The sequence below is a fragment of the Sapajus apella genome, unplaced genomic scaffold (genome assembly GCF_009761245.1).
Source record: "Sapajus apella isolate SASKATOON/1434 unplaced genomic scaffold, GSC_monkey_1.0 scaffold4, whole genome shotgun sequence".
NCBI classification, from domain to species: Eukaryota; Metazoa; Chordata; class Mammalia; order Primates; family Cebidae; genus Sapajus; species Sapajus apella.
The window spans coordinates 44,033,145-44,054,784 of NW_022436944.1; the positions used below are offsets into that span (position 1 = coordinate 44,033,145).

Sequence of the window (21,640 nt, forward strand, 5' to 3'; positions counted from 1 at the left end):
GGCAAAAGAGAGAGACCCTGTCTAAAAAAAAAAAAAAAAAAGCGGAGTTGGGGGCTTAATGAATAAGCATAATAGGAGAGTTTATTATGAGAATAGCAGGTTTGTCCTAGAGTCTAGAGTCTATAGGCAAAAATCCATTCAGGCCTGGAGGAAGGTCTGGGATCATAAACCCAAGCAATGTGCTGTCTCTTTGCATTTAAAATTCTATCCTATCGGCCGGGCGCGGTGGCTCAAGCCTGTAATCCCAGTACTTTGGGAGGCCGAGGCGGGTGGATCACGAGGTCAAGAGATCGAGACCATCCTGGTCAACATGCTGAAACCCCGTCTCTACTAAAAATACAAAAAATTAGCTGGGCATGGTGGTGCGTGCCTGTAATCCCAGCGACTCAGGAGGCTGAGGCAGGAGAATTGCCTGAACCCAGGAGGCGGAGGTTGCGGTGAGCCGAGATCGCGCCATTGCACTCCAGCCTGGGTAACAAGAGCGAAACTCCGTCTCAAAATAAATAAATAAATAAATAAAATTCTATCCTATCATATTACAGTGCAGAAATCTTGGTCACTTGGAGGTGTGGTGCAGAAATTCTGAGGGAGGCAGCCACTAACCTTACGTACTTAGTCACATTGGCCCGTGAGCCCTGGAATACAGGGCTGATCAATTTTCTGGCTTCTGGCTTTCTAAACTGGGGTTCTCAAACTTGACAGTGCCTCAGAATCACCTGGAGGGCTTGTTAAAATACCAATTGCTGGCCCCGCCCCTAGAGTTTCTGAATCATTACATCTGAGGTAGAGCCTGAAATATTGCATTTCTTTTTTTTTTTTTTTTAATTTTAAATTTCTGGCCGGGCACGGTGGCTCATGCCTGTAATCCAAGCACTTTGGAGGCCAAGGTGGGCAGATCACCTGAGGTTGGGAGTTCAAGGCCAGCCTGACCAACACAGAGAAACCCCGTCTTAAAAAAAAAAATTAAATATATTTTAATTAGTTACTCTGGATATGGAGAAAAACTGCATTTCTAACAAGTTTTCAGGTGATGCTGATGCTGCGGATCCAGTGACCACTCTGAGAATTATTGGTCTAGGTGACTTTCCCAGTGAGAGAAGAATGCAATGCTCTGAAGAATTCACCAGTGGAGGACAGCTGCTGATGAACTGAAGCTGAGCAAAGAGTTGATTGCTGAAAAGGGAACCACCTGGGTCGCTTAAGTCTCCTCTGAGTATTGGCGACAATGTGCCGTAGAAAATTTACGAGAGGGCTGGGGCGGTGTCATCCAAGCACTTTGGGAGGCTGAGGTGGGCAGACCACTTGAGGTCAGAGTTCGAGACCAGCCTGCCCAACATGGCGAAAACCCATCTCTACAAAAAATACAAAAATTTGCCAGGCGTGCACCTATAGTCCCAGCTACTTGGGAGGCTGAGGCATGAGAACTGCTTGAACCCAGGAGGAGGCGGTTATAGCGAGTGGAGAGCCAGAGACTCTATCTGGAAAAAAAAAAAAGAAAACTTAGGAGAATGGTGAGTTAATGAACTCATACTAGAACAGTTTGCACTGCTGGGAAGAATTCTCATTGAAATGGGTTTTCCAAAGAATAAACAGGAAGATTGAATGGGAAAGTTTGCGAGTCAGCAATATACATTGTTCCTTTAGATAGCATGCCCGGTTGTTAGAGCAAGTTTTGTGTTTAATGTTTTTTTGTTTTTCCCCTCACCCCAGGGAAAAAGTAGGATTTCTTTTTAACTGTAACCGAGAGTATTGAAAATAATCAGTCATTTCATATAGCATTTTTTCTTTATTGAACTGTCATGCAACTTTTATGTTCTATTTAAAAAAAATGTATCTGTTTAGTATGTTATTAAATCAACAGAGCGCTTACAAAAATTCAACTAGGGTTTCCAGATGGCATTAGATATTTTTTCCACTCTATTCAATGAAGCATCTTGGCCACATAGTTTCTGATGTTGCTTGCCTTGGATGTTTACATATACCTTGTTGTGTAGATTGCACTGATTACGATGTAGACGTAACATTTTTCCTACCAGGTTTCTTTCTGAATGAATGAAAAGATATTAGATATTATTGAGACTGGACAATAAGAGACTCAGAATAGGCAAGAGATTGGGTATCCGAAATATCATTTTTCTGACCTTGAGCTCCTCGGAGAATAGGCTCCTCAAAAATAGAGTGGAACTATTATGTGGAGTGGGGCTCTTCTGTATCCACTTCTTATCTAACTTTCATTCCTTTCTCTGGAGCATCCATTCTCCTTATCCTAACAAACACTTAGGAAAATACTTCCAGGTGGAGGGGATAAAACGCTCTCATTGAGAAGTAGAGTATCTTAATTTTATTTTTTTTAAGAGACAGGGTTTCATTTGTTGCCCAGGCTGGAGTGCCATAGTGCAATCACCACTCACCGCAGCCTCTACCTCCCAGGCTCAAATGATCCTCCCATCTCAGCCTCCTGAGTAGTTGGGACCTGGAGCAGGAACCACCACACCCAACTAATTTTTAAAGTTTTTATAGAGACAGGGGTCTCCCTATGTTCCCCAGGATGGTCTCGAACTCCTGGGCTTAAGCCATACTTCCACCTCGGCCTCCCAAAGTGCTGTGATTACAGGTGTGAGCCACCATGCCCAGCCACCTTAAAACTGTAACAAAATAATGTGGTCCTCAAGTCAGGGTGCGCTACGTATGTGTGTGATTCTTTAAAATTGTTTCCTGTTCAACAATGATAGTTGCAAGAAAAATTCCATCTCTTATGCTATTCAAGATATGACCTTGATGCTACCATTATAAAGAGATGAAGTCTATGTCTCCTATATTTGGATCTGGGTGTGCTTATGACTCCCTTTTAACCAATAATGCAGCAAAATTCAGGCCACATGACATCTGAGGTATGATCAGAAAAGGTGATGTAACTTCGGCCTTATCCCACGGAACACTTGGATTGGAGCCCCGAGCTGTTCTGTAAGCAGTCTGACTGCCCTGAGGCTGCCATGTTGTGAGGAAGTCCAAAGTAGCCCACGTGTAGAGGTCCTGTGGAGAAGCTCTGAAACTACCCAAAGAGGGAAATGCTCAGCTAACCCCTAGCAGCTCCATCCCCGTGCTGTTCCAGCTCCACACACTGTGTGATTGCCAAAAGACCTTGAGCCAGCAATGCCTGGCCAAGAGCTTCCCAGTTTCCTGACCAACAGATGTCATCAGAGATAAGAAAATAATGCTGCTATTTTAAACCACTAAGTTATGGGTTGATTTATTATACTGCAGTAGTTGACTGGAATGTTCCCTAAAACAGGTGAGAGTGATTCAAAATAATTCTATCAGTGAGGTTTCCTTAGTTACAAACAAGATAAAGTGACTCTGGCTAATTGAACAAATATATATGATAAATGTCCAAATCAAGAAATGAGAAAAATAAGATGAAAATAAAATGAAGGACAGAGATCAAGATAAAGAGTAGAAATCAATGAAACTAAAAACAAATTTAGTGAATCAATAAAGCAAAAAATTAGGCCACTGAAAAAGTTGACAAAGTAGATAAAAGTTTAGTAGCACTGATCAAGAAAGAAAAAGCACAAATAAACAGAATTAAGAATGATAAACTGGAGTTGATATTGATCAAAGAGGTAAGAGGATACGAACAACTTTATCCCATCAAATGTGAAAGTTTGTACAACATGGACAAACTCCTAGAATAATAATTTATCAAACTGACTCAGGAAGATGAAGAAAGCCTCTAAATCTGTAATGATGAACCTGGTTGCCACTAGTCACATGTGGCTATTGACACTTGGAATGTGGGTGCAACTAAGTAATTAAATTTTGAATTTTATTTCATTTTTACTAATTTAAATTTAAAACTGACTGGGTGGGTAGTCTCACATCTGTAATCCCAGCCCTCTGAGAGGCTGAGGTGGGAGGACTGCTTGAGGCCATGAATTCAAGACTAGCCTGTGCAACACAGTGAGACTCCCACCTCTACAAAATATTTTAAAAAATTATTAGGGTGTGGTGGCACCCACCTGTGGTGCTACCTAATTGGGAAACTGAGGTGGAAGCATCTCTTGAGGCCATGAGTTTGAAGCTGCAGGGAGTTATGATTGCACCACTGTTCTGAAGATTGGGTGATGATGCCAAACCTGTTTCTAAAAAAATAATACGGCCGGGCGCGGTGGCTCAAGCCTGTAATCCCAGCACTTTGGGAGGCCGAGGCGGGTGGATCACGAGGTCAAGAGATCGAGACCATCCTGGTCAACATGGTGAAACCCCGTCTCTATTAAAAATACAAAACATTAGCTGGGCATGGTGGCGCGTGCCTGTAATCCCAGCTACTCAGGAGGCTGAGGCAGGAGAATTGCCTGAACCCAGGAGGCGGAGGTTGCGGTGAGCCGAGATCGCGCCATTGCACTCCAGCCTGGGCAACAAGAGCGAAACTCCGTCTCAAAAAAAAAAAAAAAATAATAATAATACAAAAAAAAACTCTGCAACAGTGTGAAGCATTTTTTTTTTTTTTCTTTAAACACAACTTGACTGTTTTGGTCGGACTGTGTTTAACTTTAACCACAGCATCTCATAAGCCATTATCATTGCATTGCAGTGTGTGTGCTAGAGTGGTGCACTGTTTCCAGTATTGCCCATAAACATTGACCTTGTTGGTGTCAATGGATTCAGTTTAAATGAGTTTTTTCTATGCACAGATGTAATAGTGGAATGTGTTTATTTGAATATTTTATGAAGACATCAAATGAGAAGACATAATTTACATAGTGATACATAAATCATAAGTAGAATTTTTTATTTCGTTATAACAAAATCATTTTCCTAGTTAAAAATTAAGTATAGACAAAGTTTTAAATTAAAAATAAAGACATATTATTGATGCAGAATTGCAGAGCAATATTAGAAGCTAACACCATGAATGGAACAGTAAAGAGAAAAATAGCCTGGAAGAAGGTAAGTCACAAATGTCGTGATTAATGGCCATTTGCAATTTGCTGTGGCAGAGCAAACTGCCTGAGCTATCTGTTGCTATGTGATGATGTCACTGCTCTGAGACAAATATGTTTGAATTTTTTTGTGTTTTAAATGTCTCTGTTTTCATTTCTAATAAGTAGATCTCGATATAAACCACACACACACAAAAAGCACTTTGTGGTCTTCGATAATTTTAAGACTGTAGAGGAGTTCTGAGATCGAAAGTTTGAGAACCGCTGATCTAGGGCATAGAAAAGGCAGTTTAAGTGGCATGTTGTTTTGGTATTAGGAGCCAGCAGGATTCATTGGAATATTTTAAAATGCGGAATGACCTTAAATGTTTTTAATTGGCCTTATCTTTAACAGGCTCCATCTTTCTTTCTTCTTTTTTTTTTTCCTAACATCCCTCCTTCATCTAGGTCCTCATACTGCAGTGTACCACTTGGCCTATCTTACTTGAGTTTGGAATAAGAGGACTCTAATATTGAGGCCCTTTTTTCCTTTATTCACATCTAGATGACCCTATCTTGTGTTGTTTTGCAGGCTCTGTCAATTGTATGCAAGGGCTAATGAGGCAGCTTTCCCAGGAAGTAATTTGCATTTTTAACAGATAACTTTTGAAGACACAGCACTTCATTCAACAGAGTTATTTTGTTCGGAATGAAGAAGGTTGAGTAGGCAGAAATCCACTATGAATATTCTGAGAATCCCAACAGACTGAGCCATAGATACCACAGGATTAATAAATGAGGCTCCCTGGAATGACAGCAGCAAAAGGCAATTTCCACTGCAGCACGCTGGGTACTGCCCAACCCAGATCCTGCTGAGCATCTTCCGGCATCCAGGAGCTCAGCAAATTTCCAGTGGCCAGTGGTGTGGCTGGTGATTGACTTGGGTGATAGCTCTACAGCCTCTGATAGTTATTTCCAAAGTCTCATAGGAAGAAGGCACTCTGTAAAAAATCCTGAGGCTCACACACACCGATTTTATTTTCTAGGCATTATCATTGAAGAGAGGGTCTTATATCCTTTGCAATGGCTATTTTTTGCTTACATTCTTCTTTTCAAATTTAAATAGTGGTAACCTCTTACACATTTTTAAACAGCCTTTATTGTTTATTTATTTATTTATTTTGAGACAGAGTTTTGCTCTGTTGCCCCGGCCAGAGTGCAGTGGTGTGATCTCGGCTCATGATAAACTCCGCCTCCCGGGTTCAAGGGATTCTCGTGACTCAGCCTCCCTAGTGGCTGGGATTACAGGTCTGTGTTACCATGTCTGGTTAATTTTTGTATTTTTAGTAGAGACAGGTTTCACCATGTTGGCCAGGTTGGTCTTGAACTCCTGGCCTCGAGTGATCTGCCTGCCTTGGTCTCTCAAAGTGCTGGGATTACAGGGGTGAGCCACCACACCTGGCCTAGAGCAGTTTGAAGATCACAGCAAAGCTGTGAACTCCAGAGTTTCCAAGCACCTGCTGCCTCCACAAATGCACAGCTTCTCCCACTATCAAACATCCTGCACCACAGTGGTACATTTGTCACCACTGATGAACCTACACTGATCTATCATTCAAAGTCATAGTTTACTTTTTTTTTTTTTTTTTGAGATGGGATCTCCTTGCTCTGTCACCCAGGCTGGCGTGCATTGGGAGATCATGACTCACTGCAGCTTCTACCTCCCAGCTCAAGAGATCTTCCTGCATCATCAGCCTCTTGAGTAGCTGGGAATACAGGTGCACACCACCAAACCCGGCTAATTTTTGTATTTTTTGTAGAGACGAAGTTTTGCCACGTTGCCTAGGCTAGTCTCCAACACCTGGGCTCAATGATCCTCCCACCTCAGCCTCCCAAAGTGCTGGGATTACAGGTGTGAGCCACTGCGCCCAGCCAGGACTCACCCTTAACGTTGTAGGTTCTATGGGTATTGACAAACACATAAAAACATGTATTCACCATTATAGTATCACACAGAATAGTTTCCCTGCCCTAAAAATCCTTTGTGCTCTATTCATCCCTCCCTCCTCTCTAACGTCTAGTAACCACTGCTGTTTTTACTGTCTCCACAGTTTTGCCTTTTTTAGAATGTCGTATACTTGGAATCGTACAGTACATAGCCTTTTTAGAGTGGTATTCTCTTTCATGATTTCATTTCCGCCTTCTAGACCGTTCATATTAACCTCATTTCACCTGTGTAGAAGTAGATGGTAGTTGATATATATTAAAATGCAAGCAAGCTACAAAGTGTGACCTGGGAACTCTTGCATCAGCATCACAGGGGGGCGATAAAGCCCTGAGGTAGTGGAGAAAAGAGGGCTACTGTGGTTAGGGAACTGTGTTTGGACCGGTTTGGACATCAAGAGAGCGTTGGAAAGAGAGGCAGGACCCACATCCTTGCACAGTGACGCAGGTCAAGGTAAGTCGTTGAATTTTCTCAAAGTGTAACATGAAGCCATTGGAAGTGAGCAAAGTAATCAGATCTTATTTACATTTTAAAAATAACACGATGACTGTTGGGGAGAAGTGACTGCAGGAGGACCCAAAGAGCAGTCTTCTAGTTAGGGAACCACAGCAGTAACTGAGACAAGAGAGAATGCTTTGCTTTAGCAATGTCAATGGTGAGAAACAGGTGCTGGACATATTTTGAAGGTAGAATAGCTCAGATTTGCTAATGGATTGAATGGATAATGAAAGGCAGTAAAAGTGAGTGTTAGGAGAGAAACATAATTTTGCTGGCTTCAGGAACTTGGAGATTTACCAAAATAGTAAAGATTGATACAGTGAAGAAAGCTGGGGGTGGGGAAACAGGATGTTGCACATGTAAATATGTTTTGCACGTGACATTTCCCCCCACACTCTATACTGAAAAATTTCAAAGAGCAAACTGCGAAGATTTTTTCAAGGAATGTCATATCCCCATCGCCTAAGTGTAACATCCCACATATTCATCTGTTCATGCCTCTATCAGCCCATCTTACTTTAGTAATGCCTTTAAATTGCAGGCATCAATGCACTTTCCTTCAGAATTCACCTCAGCACGCATACAGTTTGTTTACAGCTTTTTCTTTTGATCTAAAATTTACACTCAAGGTGAAATGCCCAGATCTTGAGTGCACGTTAGCTGAGTTCGGACACACGCGTACACTCGCCTAAAATCCGAGATGCAAAAAAAGAGCATCATCAAACGGGCTGCTGGAAGTAGGGATCTGGAGATCAGGAAAGGGGTCTCGGCTTGAAATTTAAATTTGCGAATCACCAGAACACAGGTCTACTGAAGCTATGAGATTGGATAAATCACCTAGAGGGAGCGGAGGAAAACGGAAGGGTCTGTGCCCTCAGAGAGCAGCATTTGGAGGTCGGTCGGGTGGCAGCAGAGGGGAGGCCAGGGGTTGAGCAAGCCCAAGCCAGCCGGGGTCCTGGAAAGCGCCCCTGCTCGGCGCCTAGCCACCGCCTGGACCCGAGAGCCACCAGGTGCGGGGGGGAGGGCTGGGGAGCAGGGCGTGGAGGGGGCTCCCGGCCAGCGGCGGGAAGGGCAGCTGGGAGGAGGAGGGGAGGAGTATGCGGCGGAGAAGAGGATTACAGCGCGGAGGGGAAAACGGAGGGAGAGGAGGGGCTCGGCAAGGAGGAGGAAGGGGAAAAGTGGGAAGCACAGGACGAAAGGGGTGCCGCGGAGCGGGGAAGCGGGAGAGAGGGAGGGACGGTGAGAGGGAGGAAGGGAGGGGAGCGGCGGGGCGGAGTCGCCGCTGCGGCCGGCCGAGGGCGGGAGGAGGGAGGGGGTGTGTGCGCGGGTCACATGGTCGCGGCTGCCCTCCCCGTCAGCCGCCCTCGCCGCCGCGGTGCGCTGGCTGCAGGAAGCCGCCGCGCCGCCGCTTTTGTTGTCAGGGACCCCGCGAGGAGCGCCGCTCGCCGGCCGCCGCCACCCTCTCGCTGCAGCCCGCTCTGCGCTGCGAGGCCCGGGGCCCGGGCGCCCCGCCCGCTCGGCCCATGAGGGGGCCCCGCGACCACCGCTGCTTCCAGCCTGGGGCGGCGCGGCGCTGAGGCGACGGTGGCGGCGCTGCCCCCTCTGCGGGAAGCGGGCGGCCTCGGCCCCCTCCGCGAGGGCACCATGGAGGTGAATGCGGGTAAGAGCCGGACTGCGGCGGGTGGGGGATGGCGGGAGGGAGCGCTCGGAGCCCGCGGGGCACTTCGGGAGGCGGCGGCAGGGGGTGTCCCCAAGGCCGGTGGGGCGGGGTGGGCTGCTGCGCGCCGCGTGTCCGCCTCGGGCTCGGTTTCCGTCGCCCCCCCGGCCGCCCCGCGTTTGCCTTGCCGATTCCCTGCAAAGCCGCAGCGCGGCCCGGCGGCGCCCGGCCCGGCCCCCCCTCACATGGCCCGGCCGCGCGAGCCACGTGCGCGCTGTGTTTACGTTCGGCGGCGCGCGGGCGCCGGTTGGCTGGCCGGGCGCGTGACGCGGCATTACATAATGGGCGCTGAGGCGGCGGCGGCGGGCGGGGACACGTGAGGCCGCTCGGCTCCCTGACCCACATTCCCCGGGGCCGCAGGGACACGTGGGGGCGGGCGCGCGCGCGCGCGCGCGCCGGCTGGGAGAGCCGCAGCCTCCCGGGAGGCCCCGCCCCTTTGGAAGCCTCGGGGCAATGACGTTGCCGCGATTCCCTCCTCCCCCGCGGGGTTGCACACTGCGGAGGAGGCCGCGCGTGCGCGCCCGCTGAGCCCCCCGGTGGGGCGGCCCCGATGCGGGCGCTGACGCCGCAGTGCACCGGAGGCCGCTCGCCCTTAAGCGAGGTGACCCCAAGGCGCGGGCTCTGCGCAAGCCACACGACCCCGGCACCTGAGGAGGCTGGCTCCTGCACACCTTGCAGATCCGGAGGAGGAAGTGCAGGGCGAGGGCGTGCTGCTGGCGGAAGGAGGCGCTCGGGGTGGGTTTGGGGCTTTCCCGAAGGGATACGCTCGCAGGAGCTCCGAGGTGCAGTGATTCCAAGCGACTCCCGGCTGACTGGGTAGCACCGCACCTGTTAGGAAGCCACCCGTTTACAACAACAACCAGAACAACAACAACAAAACCACACCTTTTCCTCTAGGACTCCCTGTAGTCTCATGGGCCCGCAGGCTTAAACACTGCTTCCAGATCCCCTCGGGCTGGGGTTTTCCTGTAAACCGGTCACACCCAGAGCTGAGCGTGCAGTTCACTTACGGTCAGGATGACTCAGGTGATCATAGGTGACACTCCATATATGACTGGTCATTCTCATTTGAATTAAAATTAACGTGTGGGTCGCTGACCTTTCCTGAATCTGATCAAGAGAATTTGGCTTTATAAATATTTTCTTGTCACATTTTGTTAAATTGCCACAGAACCATAGGGTGCCCCAGACAAATGATGGGGCAGACCTGAAGTAAGTGAGGTTATGGAAACAGCCAGCTTTTATTTTTTGAGTTAATAAGCGTCTCTAAGAATCGTGCCTCCTTAATAAGTGTATTGTGAACTTTTCACCACCAGTAAAAATAGTCATTTTCTAATGGTGTTTTATGTACTTATTTTTAAAATTTACTTATTTTTTAACCTACCTCGCAAAAATCTGTATCTAATTGTGTTTTAATTACCTAATGTGCCTATTTAGTCTTTGAGGGTATTTTAAAAGTTTGATAAGTATCTGTCATAGAATTAAACTTTTACATGTTAGAATTTAGAGGTGATCAGGGTCAGGCTCTTTAAACCAGCCTTTAGCATGAATTCTGATAGCTTTGCAGCCTCAGAAGGGCTGGCGCAATTAGGAAGTTTTTCTCTGGTTTGAGCCCTCTTCCAATACTTCGCTGATCAAAATCTTGCCTTATGGAGCTACACATTATAAAAATTCCTCCGGGTGAATGTTGACCATCTCCTTAAGCCTTCACTTCTTCCATTTCCAGTTCTCATCTCTTGGTCTTTGCCCAGCGTTGTTTTTTTCTGATCACTCATCATCCTTGTTACCCTTTGTGATGGAGCACCCAGAAGTGAACAGGCCCTTGTGGAAATAGTTGGATAATTATCAAGTTCCAAGTCGCCCTCTTTGTCTTGGATCCTGCTGCAAATGAATTCCTTGGCAGACTTATTTTGGCATATTGCTTTGCTGACTCACAGTAACTTTGCAATCAACTAGGACCTTTCACGTGAACTATTATGAAGCGAGTTTCATTCATGATGCAGGTAATTGCATGACTTGAAGTGTAGGAATGTGCAGTGATCATTCTTAAATTTTCTCTTGTTCTTTTGGCCTTAAATTTAAGACTATCACAAGCTGCTACCCAGTATGTTAACAATTTCTGCCATCTCTCTGTACACGGGAGATCTAATAAGGATTTTCTTTAACTGGCTGGGCGTGGTGGCTCACTCCTGTAATCCCAGCACTTTGGGAGGCCGAGGAGGGTGGATCACCTGAGGTCAGGAGTTCGAGACCAGCCTGGCCAGCATGGCGAAACCCCGTTTCTATTAAAAGTACAAAAATTAACCAGGCATGGTGGTGGGCCCCTGTAATCCCAGCTACTCAGGAGGTTGAGGCAGGAGAATAGCTTGAACGTGGGAGGCGGGGCTTGCAGTGACCTGAGATGGAGCCATTGCACTTCAGCCTGGACAACAAGAGTGAGACTCTGTCTCAAAAAAAAAAAAAAAAAAAAAGCCCTTTAACTTTTGAATTTTTGTGAACATTGACCAAGGTGGGGCCAGATTCAGTGCTGTGGGGCACACCTCAGCCCTTCTTTCTAACTTGATATCAATTGACAATCATTGAACCAGTGATCATATTATCTTACTGCCCTTCGTGACAGCTCTGTGCTCGCCCCATGAGTAACAGATGTGAAAACAGTGAGGTGAAAAACTTGGAAAAAATTAGGAGACATGGGGGCAGAGAAGTCTTTACTTGGACCTAGGAAAAGCAAGAATCTGAAGTGAAGTAAGAAGGTGCTCTACTGGTCAGTAGGATTAAGAGATTCAAAAGGTAGTGTGGAAATAACCTACAAAGAAACCACTAGATCCTTAAGGCACATTAAAAAATGAGGTAAAGAATGGATAGAGAGGGTTAGTTTGGCCTGAACCATTCTGATGAAACTCCTCTAGTGTAATGTTGGCAAATAATCACAAGCTTCTTACTCTGCCAGGCCTTTTACATGTGTTCCTCACGTTAATTCCATGAAGGAAGGTGCTGTTGCCACCATCTTAATGATGAGGGGCTAAGTAATTAAATAACTTACCCAGGCAAGTAGTAGAACCAGAATTTGAATCTACAAAGTTTACTTGGGAACACAAACTGTTAACTACTGTGCTGCAGTATACCTGTATACCATTTGAAGATTGATGCACAACTTGGTCCTGTCTTCTTGGGGGTGAAGGCGATACAGCGTGTGTATGGGTCCCACTTAGTTTGCAGTGATATATGTAGGTTTGAGCTGGTGGAAAAGGACAGTCATCTGTAGGGCCTCCCAGTTTCATCAGTCCTCTCTTTAGTCCTGCTGGCTTGTTTCCAGACATGAGATTACACTTTGAACTCCCTTCTCCAGTAATTTATTTGGAGATAAAAATAATTGTTTATTGTATAAAATAAGACTTATTTGGCCGGGTTTAGTGGCTCACATCTGTAATCTCAGCACTTTGGGAGGCCGAGGTGGGCAGATCATCTGAGATTAGGAGTTTGAGATCAACCTGCCAACGTCCATCTCTACTAAAAATACAAAAATTAGCTGTGTGGTAGCGGGCACCCGTAATCCCAGCTACTTAGGAGGCTGAGGCAGGAGAATCGCTTGAACCAGGAGGCAGAGGTTGCAGTGCACTCCAGCCTGGGTGACAGTGAAACTCCATCTCAAAAAAAAAACCAAAAAAAAAAAACCAAAAAACACCATTTTGGCTGGGCGTGGGGGCTCCCACCTGTAATCTCAGCACTTTGGGAGGCTGAGGTAGGTGGATCACAAGGTCAGGCGTTTGAGACCAGCCTGACCTACATGGTGAAACCCCGTCTCTACTAGAAAAAAAAAAAAAAAAAATTAGCCGGATGTGGTGGCACACGCCTGTAATTCCAGCTACTCAGGAGGCTGAGGCAGGAGAATCGCTTGAACCTGGGAAGTGGAGGTTGCAGTGAGCCAAGATTGCACCACTGCACTCCAGCCTGGACAAAAGAGCGAGACTCCATCTCAAAACACCGCAAAAACCAAAACACCATTTTTTTGTCACCCCATTTAAAAAATATCTCTTCTGTGATACATTGTTCAATAATTTACACAGCCTTCAGTTCCCCACTTAGATGCTGCCACCTTGGATGTGTTGCCCCTCTTGATCTCTGCCCTCTTTAGTATGATCCTCAGCAGTTCACAACCATTTGTATGAAACATTACTGCCAATAACATAGGTGTTTCCCCAGTTGACATGTAGGACATTTTAGGGAAAGGACCATGCTGTTCTCTGGAGCCCTGACTCCCAGGACATAATTGGAAATTTAGTGCTTCAATTAGATCTCTTCCACCCTTTGAGTAGGAATTATTTATAACATTTTTAAAATGAGGAAACTAAAGCTTCTTGGTGATAAAATGTTTGGTTCTAAGTCCCATGCAGAAAAATGCAGTCATGATTTGAAGTCCAACACACTTTCCAGTATCATGGACAGTGGGAGTGGGTGGGTTTTGATGATGGGCAAGCCCAGTACATACAGGAATAGTAATGCTTCCTAGCAGTACAAAATTGGATATTGACCTACGGCTTCTATGAAGTTGACCACTGGGTAAGCGCTAGCATGGGAACCTGGCCCAGGTCCAGGGTCGCTTTCAGCTGAAATAGAGAAGTCTGCCTCAGCTAATTTTAGCTCAATATTTCTAAGAGGTACATTCTGCCTGTTTCTTGGAGGTGTTGGGACTTGCTGCTTTGGGGATTTTTACCTTTCTTTATCATCAAAAACAGTGTATGTAAAAAGTACTTTAATAATCCTTTTTATGAACACCATTTCAGTCTTGTAATAACCGACAGATATTCCAATTTTGGAATATTCCATTATTCCAAAAGATGACTCAGGTTCAGAAAGGTTGAAAGTGACTTGCTTGCCCAGGTTTTCTCCCCAAATAACAGTTTGTACTTTGGAATTGGACAAGCTTGACTTTAGACTCTGGCCTGCCACTTAGTGGCTGACTGGCTTATCCTCTCAGAGCTCAGAGCTCCTTGATTACAAAAATGAGTTAAGGAAAGTTAATTCACAGAGTTCTTCCTGTGAGGATGACATTGTGTCATTTTATTCCTGACATCCAGTAGGTACTTGGTGACTTGTAGTTTCACTTTCCTTTATTCATTAGGTGGAGGAACTACTGGATGTTCTTCTTACCTTCTAGGAAATTAAAATTTAACTCATTTGAGTTGCTAACAATCAGGTTCGCAGCTGGGTGTCTAGTAGCAAGAGTGGTCGCTAAGACAACTACTTCAATACTGAAGGTCTTGCTAGGAGAATGCAGCTACCTATGTGGGTCCTGTTTGATTCTCTGGTGCCCAGCACAAATTCTTGTTAATTCTTAAGACAGGAATTGGGTCTTAACTGGATTGATAATAGCCCAGTAATTTTTTTTAGGATGGATATTGACGCTTTTGCAAAGGAAACTGTTTTTTGGTTAATTACAATACATTCCATTGCCCAATCAGTGCTTTCAACCAATTTTTAAGCCATCTGCATAGCTCTAATTTCTAAAAGTTTATTTCTTAGCGAAGGTAGTCAGCAAATCTTGTGAACCTAGATGACCAAAAGTGCAGGCCCTGGGAAAGTCTTACTTCCAAGGAAAAACATCACTTTCTTTTTTTTATTTTTTATTTTATTTTCCTGAGATGTTAGGTGAGAATTTAGTACCTAAGACACTAGTTTTAGAGAAGATAGATAGCTGTGAAATGTCAATGGAGTTTGAGGACTCAGAGCATTTGTCTTTGTTCAGTGTCTTATTCTGAGTGGAGACCCGTGTGAAAAAAGTAGTTGTGTGCTAATACCTGGAATTTCTAATTAGACTTAAGATCTCTAAAGTTTTATAAAGACAGCACAATGGTTTTACCCAGTAACATGACACTGGCTAGGTTTCCAGGTAAAATGGTTTCTCTGTGGATTTACAGAGTATTAATGATATTCTGGTAGTTGTATTGATGAAAACATCAGTGTTTAAAACTATGGGCCAATTTGTGTTTGAATTCACTGATTATAGCCATTTTTAAAGTTCAATGTGCAAATAATTGCTTGGAGAACTTGCTAAAAATGCACATTCCTGAGGATGTCTTCTCCAGTCTGGGCAGGGCCTTGGAAACATGTATTTTGAGAAAGCATCAGCTAGTTTTGAGGATATGTATTTTACATAATTTCTCCGGGTGATGAAAATAAACTCAAAGTTGAGAATCTTCTTGTGTTTGTAGTTTTGGAGCTTTTAGATTTTATTTATTTATTATTTATTTTTTTGAGATAACAGAGCCTCACTCTGTCACCAGGTGCCAGGCTGGAGTGCAGTGGTGCGATCTTGGCTCACTGCAGCCTCTGCCTCCTGGGTTCAAGCAATTCTCCTGCCTCAGCGTCACGAGTACCTGGGAATACAGTTACGTACCACCACGCCCAGCTAATTTTTATATTTTAGTAGTGATGAGGTTTCACCATGTTGGCCAGGATGGTCTCCATCTCTTGACCTCATGATCCGTCCGCCTCGGCCTCCCAAAGTGCTGGGATTACAGGCGTGAGCCACTGTGCCCGGCCTTGGAGCTTTTAGATTTTGAAATGAATGGTAGATGAAAACTACCGTTGGTCACTCTCTCTTCCAGGGAGCACAGATGAAGTAGTTGGCTTGTGGCAGTGTTCTTCAAACTCGGATGTGCATGAGAATCACCACAGGGCTTATTAAAATTTCTGATGCAGTAGGTGTGGAGTGGAGCCTGATGATTTGCATTTCTAACAGATTCTGGATGATACTGATTCCCCTGGTCCAGGGCCCACACTTTGAGATGGTTGGCTTATAGTTAGGGACCACATTGCAGGAAAAATATTAATTGTAAAGCACTGACTTTCCTCTGGCAGGTGACATGCACATACCAAGAGGACATGTGGACAGTGGGTCTGACGGTAGGAAGAGCAGATTCGCACCTCTGACCTCATGATTGATTCCAGGCATAGGTTTCATGAATAAAACGATGGATGGATTTGTCTACATTATTGATATTCTTGTCTTTAAAAATCAAGTGCATATAGTTGAATTTATGCATGTTGAATTTGTGTCTGGGCTGGGCGAGGTGGCTTGTGCCTATAAGTAATCTCAGCATTTTGGGGGCGGAGGCGGGTGGGTCACCTGAGGTCAGGAGTTTGTAAACAGCCTGGGCAACATGGTGAAACCCTGTCTCTATTAACAAAAGAAACAGAAAAAGTTAACCAGGCATGGTGGCTTGTGCCTGTAGTCCCAGCTACTCAGGAGGCTGAGGCAGGAGAATCGCGTGAGCCTGAACCTGGGCGCCACTGCACTACAGCCTAGGTGACAGAGCAAAACTCTGTCTCAAAAAAAAAAAAAAAACTTGTGTCTGATGAACAACATTGTGTGTTTCTTGGCATAGTAGGCACCTGTTTCATCTTCCCTTCTGGGTGGCACTCAAACCCTGTGAGACTTGGGATTGTGCTTTCCTCCTTAGGCGGTTTGTTTCTCAGCCTCAAAATGTATAATTGGTACTTAAATACATACCTCATGTCTAATATATGACAGACTAAAAGTGACTTTAAAATTCTCTGCCTATTTTTTTTTTTCTTGTCTGTAAATGGAAATGTCTTTTTATCTTTTGGGGATTCTTTTGGCCTCAGCATTTTGCTGTGTGGATTTTTGTTTAAAAATGATTGGTAGGCCAGGCACAGTGACTCACGCCTGTAATCCTAGCACTTTGAGATGCCAAAAGTGGATCATCTGAGGTCAGGAGTTCGAGACCAGCCTGACCAACATGGTGAAAGCCCGTCTTTACTAAAAATACAAAAATTTGTGGAGATTGGTGGCTTGCGACTATAGTCCCAGCTACTCAGGAGGCTGAGGCAGGAGAATTGCCTGGGCCCAGGAGGTGGAGGTTGCCATAAGCCAAGATCGTAACACTGCAGTCCAGCCTGGGCAACAGAGTAACACTCTGTCTCAAAAAAAAAAAAAAAAAAGGTCAGTTTTCGGAGGGGTTGTAGTGGTTATGTTAAATTGCAAATAACGTTTTGAGAATAGCTCTGTTTTGAGGGAATTAGCGTCAGCCTTACTGTTATTCTAGTATAGCGTGCATTCTTCTTTCTAGCATCTTTAACATATATAGAGTGAATCAGAACAAACAGTAAGTCTGGATTTCTCAAGAGCTGCTTAGAGATGAATGGCACAATGGGGTGGAGAAGGGAGAGTATTGAACTGGGGATTGGTTAGTGGGTAGCCACATATGTCTTCTGGGAATGCCAAAACAGAAAGGTACGGGAGCAAGGGCTGTGAAAGGATCTCTGTTTGAGATAAATTACCTTATCCACCATTCTAAATGTTACATCTGTTCTGGATTAACCTGTGCTTTTAGCCAAGTGTTGGGCAAGGCAAATGTAGGGTTGTGTTGGATAACAGTATAACGGGAGGCAAAGAAGACACCGGAACAATAATTCTTCATGGCCAGTTTGTTTAAGCAATGAAGCCAGTCACTCAGGAACATGTTTTAGTACTTCTAGGAAAAGATTGGAAAATGAAAAGCTTTAGGTGTGAGGGTCTTCATGTGCTCAAAATATCCAAGCCCAGTGAAATCCTTCTCACTTTTATTTATTTTTTTATTTTTGAGACAAGATCTTGCTCTGTCCCCAGTCTGCACTGCAGTGGCACGATCATGGCTCACTGCAGCCTCGAACTCCTGGGCTCAAGTGATCCTCTCGCCTTAGCCTTCTGCATAGCTGGGGCTACTTGAGGAGCTGGGTGCAAACCACACCCAGCAAATTTTAAATTTTTTTGTAGAAACAGGGTCTCCCTATGTTGCCTGGGCTGGTCTCGCATTCTGGGCTCAAGTGATAATCCTCCTGCCTCAGCTCCTAAAGTGCTATGATTACAGGCATAAGCCATTGTGCCGGGCCCATCTCCCTTTATATTTAACTAATTAGTTAATTTTTTGAGACAGAGTTTCGCTCTTGTTGCCCAGGCTGGAGTGCAGTGGCATGAACTTGGCTCTCAGCAACCTCTGCGTCTTGAGTTCAAGTGATTCTCCTGCCTCAGCCTCCCGAGTAGTTGGAATTACAGGCATATGCTACCACACCCAGCTAATTTTGTGTTTTTAGTAGAGACAGGGTTTTTCCATGTTGGGTTACACTAGTCTCAAATTCCCAACCTCAGATGATCTGCCTGCCTTGGCCTCCCGAAGTGCTGGGATTATAGGTGTGAGCCACTGAGCCCAGTCCCTTTTTAAATCAGGGGGAGTTATACATGCTTTGAACTTTGCAGAAGTAGGACGAGTAATAGGAAATAAGGAAATACTTTGCTTTCTGCTTTTGGTGTAAGCAAACATTTCTTATCAGTATCCTATTTCTAAAGTTAATGGCTTTACTGTTGAGATTTGCAAAAATAAAAAATACATATGATCTTGTATCTAATTATGTGATTTTCCTCCTATTTTCTAGGAGGTGTGATTGCCTATATCAGTTCTTCCAGCTCAGCCTCAAGCCCTGCCTCTTGCCACAGTGAGGGTTCTGAGAATAGCTTCCAGTCCTCTTCCTCTTCTGTTCCATCTTCTCCAAATAGCTCTAATTCTGATACCAATGGTAATCCCAAGAATGGTGATCTCTCCAATATTGAAGGCATCCTGAAGAATGATCGAATAGATTGTTCTGTGAAAACAAGCAAATCCAGTGCACCTGGGATGACAAAAAGTCATAGTGGTGTGACAAGTAAGTTACTTTAGTTTGCTAAAGATTGTTGCCATTAATTGCAAAATGGGGCTTATTTTATCAGCACCTCATTGGGGGGGCTATTATGTTTCTGAGTAGAGTTTTCACTCTTTGCTGGGTAATCATAAATCAGTAGTTAGAGAAGAAATCAGTGATGATTTTAGAAATTATAACTTAGGGACTTTCATTAATTCTTGCCACAGAGCAAGGTATGTGGTTATGTACTCTGCCTGACCTTGGTCCCTCTAGGGTACCCTCTTTTACTACATTTTACAGTTACTTTTTTTCTTGACTACTGGAACTGAATCTTGTTTCTAGAACAGAGTACTTGCTCATTGTGGGAAGGGGTCACATTATGGAGATGGGGATGTTTGGGATTAGGAAATGTTAGATCGAGACAACCAAATGAGTGGTAGGATTTGGACCTATCTGGCCCCTGTAGGTGAAGTAAACTGACAAAGCTGTAGGTGGAGAGACATCCCTTTCCACCTTTATTGACTGACTTCTCTGCCTGAATTCTTAATTTTTATCCAGAGAATTGTTTTCTTAGTTCTAGTTGCATATATGATGTAAAGTAACTCTAAATGTACAAAATTTCTTATTTCCTGCTGACAGGTCTGGAAAAAACATAAATTTACAAAATTTCAGTGTAATTCTAAAATCAGGAAAGGAAAAATCCAGGTCTGTGAGGTATTTTTGTCAGTGCCATAAGCTGTGTTTAAAAGAAAATTATGGCTGGATGTGGTGGCTCACGCCTGTAAGCCCAGCACTTTGGGAGACTGAGTGGGGTGGATCTCTTGAGCCTAGGAGTTAAAGACCAGCCTGGGCAACATGGCAAAACCCCATCTCTACTAAAAATACAAAAATTATCTGGGTGTGGTGGTGCGTGCCTGTAGTCCCAACTACTTGGGAGGCTGAGACATGAGAATCGCTTGAACCCGGGAAGTGTGGAGGTTGCAGTGAGCCGAGATCACGTCACTGCCCTCCAGCCTGGAGGACAGAGTGAGACTCTATCTTAAAAAAAAGAAAATTATGATTATGATTACTCTTGACTTGAAAAGATTTTTTTTTTTTTTTACATTCTAAAAGTAGATATGTACCTTTTAAAAGCTCTTGCAAGTTGAATGAAATAAAATATTGGAAAAAAACAAACTCAAACTCAGTGTTTCTTCCTACTTTTTACTTCATGTCCGTTTGTGCCCTAGAATTTAGTGGCATGGTTCTACTGTGTAAAGTCTGTGGGGATGTGGCATCAGGATTCCACTATGGAGTTCATGCTTGTGAAGGCTGTAAGGTAAAGCATGCTTTGTTTCTTTAAGCTACTGATTCTGGGATTTAAGAAGTCGGGTTTAGATTTACCAATTTCCACAATTGATAACCTGAGAGAGAGTGAGAAGTCAGCTGCTCTTTTTAAGTTTCAAGGATTTTATGTAGTATATAAGCATAACTTGTTTTGAAAAATGTTCTCAATTCCGTGAAAGTATTTCTTTTTTCTTTAAGATTTTGAACAAAGTAAATTTGCTATCTTAATTAAACATACTCAGTGCGTTACACCAAGTGCACCAAATGCGTATTCATTAGTGTGTCAAGCACAGGGTAGTGAAATAACAAGGAACAAAACAGACAAGGCACTACTCCTGCCTTGTTGGAACTTCGTTTAAACCAAACTTTGAGTTAGATCTCATCACGTGCTTTGACTTTCTGAAACTTCAGGGACTGGGAGCTGGGAATAATTCCTAGATACTTAAAATAATGTGATGTTTTAAGAAATAATGCCAGCTGAGTAAAATAATCCTGAATATAAGTTGAGCCCTTGGGAAAGCTAGTTTATTTGTAAGTATAGTTGAATATTTCCTAGTTATTGGTATTAGAGTATTGGTCAAATAATTCCAAGTGAGATGGTCTCTACCTCCCTACCTGTATACAGGGAGTCTTTCTCCCTTTTTTAAAAAATTAGCCCAATCTTTTCTCCTGAGTATCAAAAATTAATGTGGCGAAGACACATGTTCTTGCTTCTTGCTGTTCTCTGACTTGAGGCCACAAGCAGGAATCCAGTTGGGCAAGGTATGGTGGGTAAACAAGATAATGAATATACGTGATGGGAAAGGAAATATTTTCAAGTGTGGCTCTGAATGAATTGTGAGTTTGCTAGTTTTTAATGGCCAGGTAACTTTGTAAGATTAGTCAGTATTTTTTATAGATGTAGCATTTTTCCATTGTTTAAATTCTCCCTCTATATTTATATTTATTTTTTTAAAAAAATGTGAAGTAATTTTGGGGCAAGCATTATTCCTTTATAGCTAGAAAATAAAAGCACAAGCTGAATGAGCTTGTTGGGTATTCTTGATAAATACACATCTGTTTAGTACTTGCTTAAAAATGTGTCTAGCTCAGCTCTTGCAGTATCCAACTCAAGTGTATAGTATCACAATTAAAAATATAAAAATGTTGTGTCCAATGACTACTAGTGTAGATTTGTGAAATGTGTTTAGTTGTCATATAAAAGGAAAATGCAGTTTAAAATAATTTTGGTAATTGCATTCTTGAGTTTTCTGTCCTCCCTGGAACCATGAAACTGGAGATCACTGAACACCTGTCCCAGAACATGTACTTGAACTGTTTGTGGAGTAAAGGCAGCTGTTTGTAACCATCTAGTTGGGAACTGTCTTTCCTTGATTGTTAGCTGGTCTGTTGGTGTGTGTTGTAACACTTACCTGTTGCTGACATGTAGTCAGTGACTTATGGCATGTGTAAGTAGGCCTTGGCAGTATCAGCAGGTAATGATCCAGGAAAGAC

General features: G+C 44.0%; 1 protein-coding gene across 1 annotated transcript in view; it reads left to right on the plus strand.

The window, feature by feature from the left end:
- The first annotated feature begins 8,757 nt into the window (after positions 1-8,757).
- Positions 8,758-21,640, plus strand: part of NR1D2 (nuclear receptor subfamily 1 group D member 2) — a 35,133-nt gene continuing 22,250 nt past the window's right edge. Inside the window, exons 1-3 of the mRNA XM_032267805.1 lie at positions 8,758-9,085; positions 18,578-18,844; positions 20,050-20,138. Of these exons, the coding sequence (XP_032123696.1) occupies positions 9,070-9,085; positions 18,578-18,844; positions 20,050-20,138 (372 nt within the window). The 5' untranslated portion in view covers positions 8,758-9,069. The remainder of the gene's footprint in view (positions 9,086-18,577; positions 18,845-20,049; positions 20,139-21,640) is intronic.